Source organism: Mustela lutreola, chromosome 13 (genome assembly GCF_030435805.1).
Source record: "Mustela lutreola isolate mMusLut2 chromosome 13, mMusLut2.pri, whole genome shotgun sequence".
Lineage (NCBI taxonomy): Eukaryota > Metazoa > Chordata > Mammalia > Carnivora > Mustelidae > Mustela > Mustela lutreola.
The window spans coordinates 86,832,791-86,845,790 of record NC_081302.1 but is presented as its reverse complement, the minus strand read 5'-3'; the positions used below and the strand labels follow the sequence as shown (position 1 = coordinate 86,845,790).

Below are 13,000 nucleotides of genomic sequence, written 5' to 3'. Positions count from 1 at the left end.
ACTTTTTATTGGCTGTCTGGTTAATGTTCAGTCCATTGTGCTGGGTGGATTACCTCCTAAACAAATGAGAAGACCTCAGAAGGATCGTATGGTAAGACACATTTCTCCCTACCAGAGACCAACAGATCTTCAGCGCTCAATATAAAGGATCAAGTATCCCCAAAACTAAACCTCCCAAACATCTCCCTCAGTCAGCAAACTTGTTTTCTATTACTTATGTGGGTCCCCTCTATCCTCAAGCCTAATCCCAGTCAGGAACTGACTAAGTGACCTCGCAGAGGAGACTGTTTCTCCAGAGGCCCCACTGTGTCTCTGAAATTTTCTTTGATGCAGAGAGTGCCCCAATCCTTGACCTGCAGGGGGTACCAGAGCCAGGACTCTTCTCTTACACCTCCCACAGGTGGCAGAGCGATGCTGGGTTGGAGAAGTTCGCCTGGCTGCCACCCGCAAGTGTGTGACCCCACAACTGCATGACTGCTCCTCCTTCTGTCACCCAGTGGGTGGAGAGCTCAGTGCTGAACTGAGCATGTGAGTAATGAAAAGCTGCTGAAAACAAAATGAATCCACCATCACCTGAAAGGTTCTGACTGTCCCCAGAGAACCCATCTGGAAAAGTTGGGCAGGACCCAGCCCTGATGGGAGACTGAGCCAAATACAAGATCCTTCCAGAAGCTTCCCTGTTAGCATTTCCCAAGATGAATAGGCCAACAACAGTCAGGTCAAGCAGCCCAGAGCTGAGGAGGTCCTGGCAGCAAAGCAGAGTGAGCTCAACACCCCAGGTCCCTGAGCCAACTGCTAGGAGTGCCCCTGACTAGATACCAAGCCAAGAAGGATTCCAATTTTATCTGACATTCCAGCCTTCCACCTGACTTGTGGACCAGAGTTCCCCAGCATGCAGAGCTGGGGAGCCACTGTGCTGGGAGGCCCACCAAATAGAGTATTCCGGGCTAAACAGCATTCTCTGGCTTCACTCTCGCCTCAGCAGGGAACCCAAAACAAAAATTCTAAGCCTGTAAACTAAGATTTGTCCCAGACATTGATCCCATTTTGGGAGATGCCTAGGCTGGTACAGAAACAGCGACTAGGAGAGTGCATTTTAAGGAGTCATCATGGACCTCCATTCAAATTATAGTCACTGCTTAGGAAGCATACACACCTCATATCCTTCTGAAGGGGCCTCTACTAGCATAAAGGTATCAGGGGTGTGCAGCTCCTCCATATCCATCAGAGCAGACCTACCATCTTCTTCTCTCCCACAGCTGCCAGTGCCAGGAGTATGTCTCAGCTGAAGAGCTCTGTGATGCCCAGTGTCTGGCCAGGGCCCCCCAGCTTGCCCTGGCCTGGGGTTCCAGCAGACAGCTGATCCTCAGTGTGAAGAGCGAGACAGGAGACAGTGACCAGAGTGTAAGTCCAGCTCAGAGAAGGGTTGGGATGGAAGGGCAGCCTCTACCTGCTAAGGACCCAGGCATCCTGGCTGCAGAAACCAGGCAGCAGAAGGGAAAGTCCATTTGCTAACCAATCTTTCCTACTCTGTTGCTATCTGTATGAATTTCCATTCTGTAGGCTGGAGGGAAAGGCAGAAAGGAAGTGTATTTGTTGGTACAATAATGTCAACCATCTGCTTTGAATGCCAGAAGAGAGCTGAGAAAGCATCAGCTTGGCTTTACATAAGTGTGAAATGAGGCCCAGGGACATGAAAGCATTCACCATGGTCACAAAAATGGTGTGAGCCCTGCTGGAACCGAGCCTGGGCCTCTCTTCCCAGCCTAGACCTCTGGTCAGAGAGCAGAGCCTTCTCTTGGCCACCATCATGTTGGCTATGACTGTCTTCAGGGCCTCAATGTTTCATCAGGTTTGGAGGGGCAGAGGATCAGGGCCCAGACACAGTGCAGATCTGGCTCACCCTGGATATTTGCCTACCACAAGGTTCTAGGTGGCTGTGTGTGTCTGCCATTGAAAGAAGAAGGATCACTGCTGTGGCACTGGAGAACGGATTTGGGGTGATAGGAAGATAAATGTTCTGAAGAAGTTGTTCTGTTAGTAGGAATTTGGAAGTAGAGAGAAAAGGAGAAAACAATGACCTGGTACAAGGATCAGAGATGAGTCAGGGGTGTTTTCTGGAGATAAGGAGAAGCCCAGGGCATAGGAGGCCACCCGAGCAAGTTTCACTGAGGAAGGAGACATGTCCTAATGTAGGCTGATAGTGGGCATCCTTGAACTCAGCATCACCAGGGGCTCTGCTAAAGGGCTCAGTCTGGGTTTCTGGTCATCCATCATTGCAAGCCTCTCTGCACCTCCTGTCCTCTCCAAGTGTATAATGCTGTGTTGCATGTTCTCAGGAAATAGTGAGCACTCTGGGTCCAGACCAGTTCTTCCAAGGGAACGCCAGGGTCCATCTGATCCAATGTGGCCCCCATGGCATCTTTGGCTTTGTCATCTCCAGAGTGGACATGCTTGGCTCCTTCCTCCTTGGTAAGTGGAGGAGGGTACCAAGCCCAGGCTTTCTCAGAGAGTGGGAGGAGTGAGGGGCACGGCTGCATTCTTCCACTAATAAATGGGAAGCTGGGCCCCCCACCTAAGGCCCCTGAGAAGCTTTTCAGCCCTGTGTTGGTGTTCAGGAGGTGAGAGTCTGGCAGGGACCCCAGAAGACCTTGTCCTTGGGGAGGTGAGGGTCCCAGAAGGGCTGAAACTCCTAAAAGGGAATCGAGACAGGATAGGGTCAATAGGTGAGTATGTGTACATCCCCAGATAAGCCCAGGTCCCACAGCGTTCCTTCTCCAAACTCTCCCAGGACCACCTGTATCCCAGCCCTGGCTGCAAAGGCATCATCGGACTACAGGACCGGAACACTCTGTCCCTCATGACCCCCACATCCATCCCCATATTCCAAATCCAGTGGTCTGCCTGGCAGAGGGGGATGTGATTCTTTTCCAGCTTCATATTCTTCCCCACAGTAAGTTTCCTACTTCAGTACATTGGACCCTTCCTCGGGCCTGACTCTCTCATCCCTCCCCTGCCTGGCTGTCCTGTGACTTCACATACTGACCACACCTTTGAAGTGGCAAGTCACAGGCCTGTGTTGTACCCCTGTTCTCAACCTGATTGGACACTTCACTGTGGGCCTCCATGCACTTTCTCAGAGCAGATGTTCCAGTCCAACATTGTGCAGCTCCTCCATGCAGCCCATGAGGGTCAGACTTCTGTGCCTTGGGTGGAGGCAGGGACTCACTTAGGGGAACTCTTGTTTGAGCCAGTCCTCCTGCATGTCCACTCTGTACCACATGGTCATCCATCCAGGGCCTGAAGCCCCCCAGAGGCAGACTCCTCAACCCCTCCTGGCAGCCCCCTACATCTTCAGATACCTTGGTTTATAAGGATTGTCTTCCTTGCAATGAGCAGAAGCCTGTCTCCTGTGACTCCAATCCCTGGGAACCTCAGAACAAGACAGAGTTTTCCTCCATGAGACAGCCTTTACTGATAGAAAAGGGTCTCATCCCCTTTGGGTTCAGTGCCACCTGCCATGCATTAAGCACAGTTTGAGCCCTTGGTAGACCTTAATTTCCTCCATTTCCCCTGCCAGGTACTTCCCCAGGGTGCTGCTGTGGAGTGGATGGGCAGTCCCCACACACCCAGCCCACCTACTCACACACAGATGACAGATGTACAGTGCTGTCCCACTGAGATGCCCCAGGACACTAAATGGCTGGGCTGAGACAGGGATAGTTCCGCAGCTCTAAAGACATGAGAGAGACAAGAGAGAAGCCATCCCAGGGCTGGCTTCTTTTTATCTTCTCCAACAGATTTCTTTTTTAAAGAAATGGATTTTGAGGAGAAAAAAACAAGGGCAGAGAGGTATGGAATAGAAAATAAAGGCAAATATAAACTGTTCTGCTAATTGTTTTATAACCACAACAAATTAGTACAGATAATGCTGTGTACAAACAACACAATAAAGGTTCAAAGATTAAGGTGCTCCCTCAGGCAATGCTGAAAATAGTCGTCTCTGGTATTTGGAATTTATGCTTCACTGGGTATGAGGCACAGCCATGCTTTTAACCTGATTTAAACAGAAGAATGGCCCCTTGGCCCAGGTAGAAATAGTTGAAGAGTTTGGTTTCATGGGTCAGTAACTACTGAAGTTCCTCCCCACATAGCAGTGCTAAGGCGATGAGCATCCACAGGGGAAATAAATCCTGGAAATGAACTCTAAACATTTTTGCCCTGGTTTCCAGGCCAGGTCTCCTGGAAACCCACTGGGACCTGAGAAACCTCCATTCCCTCTAAGCCTTGGTATTTACATGTGTGGAGTGAGCCCAGTTGCATTCCCCCTTCTCCACACAGCGGGGAGGTAAGATCAGAGCCCCATCTTTTGGGAAGAATGGGAGTGCTCAGAAGAACTGACACCTATGCATGGGAAAGACCTCCTGTGCTGAAGGAATGGCCTGTCTGGGCCTGTCTGTATTTCTGCCAGAATCCCCATCCACCACCTTAGCTGCTCCTCTTAGTCATCCCACACAGCATGTATCGAGTGCCTGTTGCATGCACACTGCCTGTCAGGAGTACAGAATTGAATGGGTCTCACCTCTGAGAGTGCCAGGGCTGCCAGCTGTGCTCTTGCACAAAGGGCATGGGGGCCCCTGTTCACTGTGTTTCAACAATGTGCTGGTGTGCACATTTCTCAGGCCAGGGGAAGAAATGGTCTTTCCTTGACACTAAGATTTTTTTTTTAAGATTTTATTTATTTATTTGACAGACAGAGATCACAAGTAGGCAGAGAGGCAGGCAGAAAGGAGGGGGGGTGGAGGAAGCAGGATCCCCACTGAGCAGAAAGCCTGATATGGGGCTCGATCCCAGGACCCTCAGATCATGACCTGAGCTGAAGGCAGAGGCTTTAACCAACTGAGCCACCCAGGTGCCCTGACACCAAGATTATTAAATGATTATTATTATAGACATGAAAGGATGAAACATGCCATTTCATGAAAACATGTCTTCTCAGTTTGCTCACTCTCCCACGGACAGACGCTGAGCTGTCAGGATGTGAGCTGCCCAGGCCTGGACTGAGGAGGCCCCTGGAACCCAGCCCCATCCTGCTCTTTCTCCAGATCGCTCAGCCAGCCACTATCCTGTGTACCAGGTGCAGCATCTGTTTAACAGCAACCCCCACTGGGACTTTGGGGCCTTCAGGAGACTCAGGCACTTGATACAAGAAACTCACCTCAACTTCTCAAGGTAATCTCAGCTAAGCTGTCTGGGAACTTGGAGGGGCCACGGTTCCTCATGTGTAAGACAGAGCTGGGGAGGCACTACAAGGACCAGAGGAGGATGGGAAGCCACCAACTGTGTGGGAGGTAAGACCAGAAGAGACCAATGGCAGGTGAGTCCTCCTGAGTACATGGAGTGGAAGGGTTTGGGAGTCATGAACAGCTTCCTTGGGCCACATTATTCCTGTGCGTGGGAAGGGGTCCTGCCACAGGTTAAGGTCACTCACATTTAGCCTGATATGAACAACCCAGAAAAGCTGACTATCCCCATATGCTGACCTTTCATCCCCAGGTTTGCCCACCAGTTCCTAGATCCAGGTACATATGTGTTTCGAGACAATGGGCTGCCTGAAAGCTTCATGGTGGTGTTGGTGAAGAAGAAAGGAGTGGCCTGCAGTCCCAGTCTATCCCCTGTACAGCCCTCCTCCCCATATCAGCTTACCAGGCACGGGGTCCTCAGGCGGAGGCTGCCAAACCTGGGCCCAGACTGGGCAGTGATCACAGGTACTGACCTTGGACCAGAGTAGCCAAGACCCAGAGGGGGCATGGGAGAAGCCTTTCACATCAGGACCCCGAAGTGTATGTCCAGTCCTGTCCCTTTGGGCATAGCCCCAAAGACTTCAGATGGGCACAGGGACAAACTTGTCCCTGAACTAGGGCTTCATTTGCCAGGTAAAGTAAATTGAATTTCCTTCTTGGGGCACCCTTTTCTCCCTGCCTCCCAAGCCGCTCAGTTTTGGGACCTGTCCTTATGAACAGGGAGGATGTCATGGTAAACGAGGCCACTGAGTAGAGTCATAAGCTCACAGAGACTCCTATTCTAACCTCCTCTGTGGGTTTTCCATCCATCTTCTTTCCTGCTTCTTTTTAAGCAATCTCACTGAGCTTTCCAGGCTGAGCCTCAGACAGTGGTTCTGTCATCGCCCCCTGCCCAAGAGGGCAGAGAGGGGCAGCCCAGCAGTGCCTGAGGCATAAAGCCTGCAGATGCTCTGAGTGGTCATCACATGGCCCCTGCCCCTCTCCCCTGCCCTTACAGGAGTGCTGCTAGCTATTGGCTTAGCAACCATGCTGCTGACAGGCCTTAGCCTCATACTGAGACCGCCGCTAGCCCAGGCCTGCCCTATGAGGACTTGGAGGCCCCAGTGGAGGGGACTTGGAGGGCCTCATGTGCCCACTGAGTATGTGACCCTCAGGGACAGGTAAGTCCCCTTCTACCCCTCACTCCTTTCCCAGCCTAGGGACCATGGCTGGTCTGGCCACTCCCCACCCTGGCCCTGCCCACACTCATGACCCCAGGGCTGACCCTGGAGACTCGGGAAAGAATGCCTTCCCAAGCTGACCTGTGATGTTCATAGCTGGCACTCCTGGTCCACGTGAGCCCTGTGCCACCTGCGTGTAGGTGCTTTTTTCCAGCTTTCTATCCTATGAAGATCTTAGTCCTTGGGACTCTGAGGAAGAAGCGGATTCCAAGAAGACAGCCGTTACCTGGGGCACAGGTACCACACTTGTGTGGAACAACTCTTCTTCTCTCTTCCCGCCTTCTACCCCAAACTGCGCCCCAGATACACACTCTGGATAACATCTTACATTTCTATAGCACTGATGATTTATAAGACACTTCATGCTGTCCATCTGATCATCACAATGGTAGCTAGAAGTATGTGTTTTCAGGTGTTTCCCATCTCCATTTTATAGACAAAGAGACTGAGGCTCAAGGAAATGTGAGTGGCTTCCCTCAGATCCCCAAGTGGCAATTTTTAGATAGTAGGTGATGTGGGACTTGAAGCGAGAGTTCTCTACTCCTTACTGTGCTGCTCAGGAGTTCTTAAGAAACTAAGGGCAATTCTCCAGCTCATGGCTAACTTGCTGTAGCTTACTGCAGGGGCAGAAATGAAGCCCTGCTACGGAAGCCCTTTACAGGATCACTCACCTGCCTCTGTAAGCTTCTCTTCTCACCTGGAGAATTGGACATTGCCTCCATTTTCAGGAAGACATAGAGGGACCACATGTTCCTCCTCATCCCCACTGGGCCCCGCTGTGAGGAGGAAGTGTATACAAAAGTGCATGAAGAAGCAGCTCTGCCAAGACCTTTCCTCTGCTTGGGAATAACAACTGGATTACCTCACTTCGGACATCAGACAAAGAGACAGAGGGGGGCGCCTGGGTGGCTCAGTGGTTTGGGCTGCTGCCTTCGGCTCGGGTCATGATCTCAGGGTCCTGGGATCGAGCCCCGCATCGGGCTCTCTGCTCCGCAGGAAGCCTGCTTCCCTCTTTCTCTCTCTCTCTCTCTCTCTGCCTGCCTCTCTGCCTGCTTGTGATCTCTGTCTGTCAAATAAATAAATAAATAAAATCTTTAAAAAAAAAAAAAAAAGAGAGAGACAGAGGAAGGGCCCTATAAGCTCTCACTGATGTGGGTTCACAAAGCTTCAAGTTTGCCTCCATTTTGTCCTTAAGTGCCATGTTGCAGAAACCACAGGAAGCAAGTTGAGTGCCAGGGACCTGGAGGAAGCAATGAAGTGAGTAGTACAAGGCACAGCCATGGGACCAAACCAGCACTAGAGGCTTGCTAGTTGTATGAACTTGAACACAGGCCTCCTCATACCATCCACACATCCACACAGACAAACACATATATCCACATGCATCCACACACATACACATTGCATATACACCCACACACAGACACACACACACACCATCCAAGGCAGGCCTGCCTCTGTGCTATCACTGACTATGACTTTGCATGGGCATCAGAAGCTGTTCATCTCTTTCCTGGTGATAGCTCTGGATAGTGAAGACAGCAGGCATAGAGAACTGACTGAGTCCAGGACAAATCTATCCCTCCCAACCTAGGTCACCCCTTGGGGGATGAGCAGCAAACCCAGCTGTGCAGAACATGTACAGTATGGACACCAGGAAGGGTACACAGAATCAGGGGTAAATGCCAGCACTTTAATCTTCAAAGGAAGCCTCCATTCAGGGTCAGGGCTGGGGGTTGGGAGCTCATTGCAGGGATCTCCCACAGGGGGAGATGCTGGCACAGGGCTTTTTTGGTTAAAGGACTGACCGTGTAGGGGAGGGTGAAATGCCCCTATACAATGGGGCATGTGACAGGGCACATAGAGAGAAGATCTTGATGGTGAAGGGGGTCTGAAAAGCTGCTTTCCCCCCCTTCCCACCTGAACAGCTGGTAGCTCAGGGAACAGACCCCACCTGGGCTACAGAGGAAGGAAAGGAAGGCAAAGCTGGCTGTGCAGAGGTCTGGCCCATGTTTGTTACCCAAAACAAGATCTCCTGCAACACTGTGCCAGCATGAATGGGACTACCCTTCTCCCCTCTTGCACCCATCAGGTCTGGGAAAGAGTAGTGTAGGATTGGCAGTGGACACACACTCAGCTTCATATTCACACTCCTGCAGGCCATTCTCTGAACAAGGCCTAGGCCGACATGAGCCTTCACACCACCTTCTTTCTTTCTTCTTTCTTCCTTTGAGAATCAGCTGCACCAGGAAAGGCAGTTGGAAGGGGAGCCCCTTCACTCACATGTGTCCTAACAGAGTAGAATGGGTTTGAGGGAGAAGAAGGTCAAGGGGTTTAAGACCCTCAACCAAGGGACATTCCTGCAGGGAGTGACAGAACCCCACCAGGGTCCAGCAGCCTAGTGGAGTTGCTTGATTTACTCCCTTGGGGTCTGTCTGGGTCACACTCCAGCCTGAAGCCTAGAGGAGACACCTCAGCCAGACAAGTACTTAGTGAGCCTCTACTGTCTGCCAGGTGCTGTGGGAAACCCGAGGCTGAGCAGGAGTCCACAGAGCAGTGGGGACAGTTGGGGCAAGAGCTGTTGAAGGGGAGCATAGAGTGGTTATAGGGACATGAGGACAGTGAGATGAACTCAGGCAGAGGGAAGGGGCAGCCAGTTGTGGCCTGCAGAACCCTGCAAACAGCCTCCTCAGGGGGCTGCCATCTTCTCCAGCCCAGGGAGACCCACCCTCAGCAAAGCAGGAAGGCAGTGCCCACTACCCAACTCTTATGTGTCACCAGGCACAATGGACAGAGGCTGTAAGGATCCCTGTTGGTCACACCCCCACAGAAGAGATTCTCTCCACAGCCACTGCTACCTGCCTCTAGGAAGGCTTCCCACCTCCTCCAGCTCCCATCAAACCTAGCCCCTGTCTTTCCTGCCAGTACTAACCCTCTGCCTACACATGCTTCTTCTGCTCTCCTCTTTCCTGCATACCTGCCTGCAAAAACCCCAGAGGGAAGGAGAGAAGCTGCAGAGTCAGCACCCTCGGGCCCAGATTCTGCTTCCAGCTCCTGCTCCATCCCATAGTCTCACTCCATGCCTTTCTCCTGCAGGAGAGCCACTCCCTGTGAAGACCCTAGAGGACTTCAGCATCCGTACTCTCTACGACAAGCTTGAGGACCAGAGCCTGCATGTGGCGGCCCAACTGAACAAGCACCGGAGCGATGCCCTGGCTTTCTACAGAGGCGCCAGCCAGCAGCTCCAGGGCCTCAAGGTCAAGTGCAATTCCCAGACAACCAAGCCACTGACACCCCCACCATCCCAGGGAGCAGGGGCCCCCCTCACCCACTTCTGGAAATTGCCTGGATCAAGAACACTCGTAACTGAGAGAGTGACACAGCCATGGTTTTTCCAGGACATTCTGCAGCACTTCAGCGCAACTGAGCAGCATGTTCTGGGGAGGGGCGGAAACCTAGAAATGGAGGTCACAGCTGCTACCAGGACAGCCACTGGGCTGAGCAAGGAATCTTGGGGCCGCCACACTGCAGCTTCACTCAGGGAGCCCTGGCAGCATCCTCTAGGTGAGAAACAGGTGCCCAGGGGTGGAATTATGATGTCATAATATTAACTCTAACTTTGTATAGCACCTAACTTTGTATATCTTATATTTATCATCTCACTTGGTGCTCAGAACCCCCATGTCATAACTGGAAAGCATCAACCCTGATGACAGAGAATGGTCCTGGACCTGGAGAGGGACGTGATTTGCCAGAAGGGGAGGGAGACTCGGATAAAACATAGCAGAGCGATGTTTGCCCCTATTCTCCTGCTGGCCACATCCATCATTGTGCTTTAAGAGCTGTCTTTATGTAGGAAATCAGGGTGACAAGGGCCTTAAGGCCCTTGAGAGTCTCCTTAGCTTATACTTTTAGCTTTGTTTTCTAAAGGGCAAAAGCAATACATGCTCCTTAGAAAAGTTTCATCAATACAAAAGAGTAAATAATGGAAAGCTAAAGTCCACTTGACCCCAAATCCCAGCAACCCCATAGGTCTGTAGATGAATATTTATTGGCTCTTTTTTGGACCCTGTGGAAACTCCTTCCACAACAGCCTATACTCTGAAATACTCCTGCCATCTGGTAGAGTCCAGATAACACCTTCCAGGTTATAAAGGCGGCTTCTTTTACAACCTGGGTGTTGCGGTTCACTGTAAAGAAGCATGTGGTAGACAAGGCTTATGATGGAATAGGGAATAGGGTTAGGGTGTGGAGGGACATCCCTGGGTCTTCCTGCATGGTCTGACTTACAGTCACACTCAAATATTAGAGCCCAAAACTGAGCATCATCCTGGTTGGGCCTGACAGATGACAGCTCTGGGTGTGCAGTCTCCAAGCTACCCCTGAATGGCCCCAACATCCCTGTGTTTAGGCCACTGGATAAAGCACAGCTCTAGCTGCCATGGTAGAGAAACCCGCCTCCATGTTGTAAGTGGTAAGGGTTGTCATCCCCTTTGCTCCTGGCCCCTCTCCCTCCCTGTGAGTGTCCAGTGGACACCAGTTTGGGGTGAGAAGGGGGCCACCAAGCTGTTCTTTGCAAAACTGTGTCCCCCAGGAGGCAAACTAACCCAGCAATTCATCCAACAGGCTTACCCACAGATCTCACTGGCCTAGCTGCATGCTTCTAGAGAGTATGCAAGCCTTCTCCTCCACTCTAGAGACAGCCTGGGTGTTCACTCCCATGCCAGGAGCATGGACACTGGAGGAGGCTGTGTGCTTCCTGGAACAAACACTCCTGGGCTCAGCAAAGACTTCCCAGCCCCAAAGCATGTTCTGTGGTGGCCCAACTTCAAGGCAGGAAAACCTAAGCTTGTTGCTTAAGTCATCCGTGTCTGAATCCAGACCTCGGCATAAAATCAGCTGATTTTTTTTCTTTTATTTAAATTTTTTTAGTTAACATACAGTGCCATATTGGTTTCTGGAGTAGAATTCAGTGATTCCTCACTTACATACAGTAAGTGCTCATCACAAGTGCCCTCTTTAAAACCCATCCCACTACTAACCCTTTCCCTGCTCTCCTCCCCCCATCAACCTTCTGTTTTCTAGCACTAAGGGTCACTTATGGCTTGTTTCCCTCTCTTCGTTTTTTTTTTTTTCTTTTCCTCCTTTCCATATGTTCATTTGTTCTCTTTCTTAAATTCTACAAATGAATGACATATATGGTATTTGCCTTTCTCTGACTGACTTACTTCACTTAGCATAATACACTCTCCATCCACATCATTGTAAATGGCAAGATTCCATTCTTTTTGATGGCTGAATAATATTCCTGTGTGTGTGTGTGTGTGTGTGTGTGTGTGTGTGTATACCACATCTTCTCTATTCATTCATCAATTGATTTAACATTTGGGCTCTCTCCATAATTTGGCTATTGTTGATAAAGCTACTATAAATGTCAGGGTCCATGTAACCTTTTGAATCTGTATTTTTGTATCCTTTAGCTAAATACCTAGTAGTGCAATTGCCAGATTCATTTTTAACTTTTTGAGGAACCTCCAAACTGTTCTCCAGAGTGACTGCAACAGTTCGCATTCCCACCAACAGTACAAGAGAGTTCCCCTTTCTTTGCATTCCTACCAACCCCTATTGTTTTTTGGGTATTTAATTTTAGCCATCCTGACAGGCGTAAGTTGGTATCTCATTGAAAATCAGCTGACTTTCCGTCTCTTGAAGCAGTTTACCAAACTGCAGATTGTAGCTTTCTATAAATCAGTTTAATAAGTTGCAATAAGCATTAAAAAAAAAAAAAACCTAGAAAGGAATAAAATCAAAACTACCAGAAGCCACACATTTATAAAAAGTGATATGGCTTCATACAACTCTCCTTGTAGTATTATACATACATATAGGGAGAAGCATGCAAACAATGAATTTCTTAGTGTGCACTGTGATTCTTAAGTATAGAAGCCACTGTCTACAAGGAATCTAGTAATGGGATTTGCCCCCAGAAGATCCCCTTAAGTCAGAATCCCACAGGCCTCAGTCCCACCTGGTCAGCAAGAGCCTTGGGGGAGAAGTTCAGAGAATTTGTGTTTGCCTCATCACAAGGGAAGAAATCTCAGATCCAAGAAAGAAGGGTCTCCAGTTCTGGCCTAACATAACCATTTTTAAGAGAAACCTGCAGAATTTACATTATATCCCTCAGGACAACATCAAGTCATAGTAATGAGAATAAGCTTGATGGATTACTTGTTTATTCCCACAAGTTCTGAGGGGCACATCCCTTGTTCTTCATCCCCAGGGTGTGTTGTAAGGAAGGTAGGGAGAAGACAGCCACTTTAAAGGGGAAACACATGATTCCTAAATCTGGTAGACAATTTCTGCCTGACTTAATGTTTCCTTAAATTATTCATGTTAAAGGACTTATTTAGAGGAAGAAAACTTTTTTTAGTCTCTAATTTGGGAAGGAAAAAGAATTAAAATAGCCCATAATATGGC

At 49.8% G+C, this 13,000-nt stretch overlaps 1 protein-coding gene across 1 annotated transcript in view; it reads left to right on the top strand.

Annotated features, from left to right (window-relative positions):
* LOC131814124 (SCO-spondin-like) overlaps positions 1-13,000 on the top strand; it is a 105,724-nt gene that overhangs the window by 78,719 nt on the left and 14,005 nt on the right. The window contains exons 51-61 of the mRNA XM_059144822.1: positions 401-528; positions 1,260-1,404; positions 2,340-2,472; positions 2,792-2,953; positions 5,106-5,137; positions 5,233-5,351; positions 5,557-5,768; positions 6,301-6,463; positions 6,678-6,760; positions 9,620-9,780; positions 9,922-10,087. Coding sequence (XP_059000805.1) covers positions 401-528; positions 1,260-1,404; positions 2,340-2,472; positions 2,792-2,953; positions 5,106-5,137; positions 5,233-5,351; positions 5,557-5,768; positions 6,301-6,463; positions 6,678-6,760; positions 9,620-9,780; positions 9,922-10,087 — 1,504 coding nt within the window. The remainder of the gene's footprint in view (positions 1-400; positions 529-1,259; positions 1,405-2,339; positions 2,473-2,791; positions 2,954-5,105; positions 5,138-5,232; positions 5,352-5,556; positions 5,769-6,300; positions 6,464-6,677; positions 6,761-9,619; positions 9,781-9,921; positions 10,088-13,000) is intronic.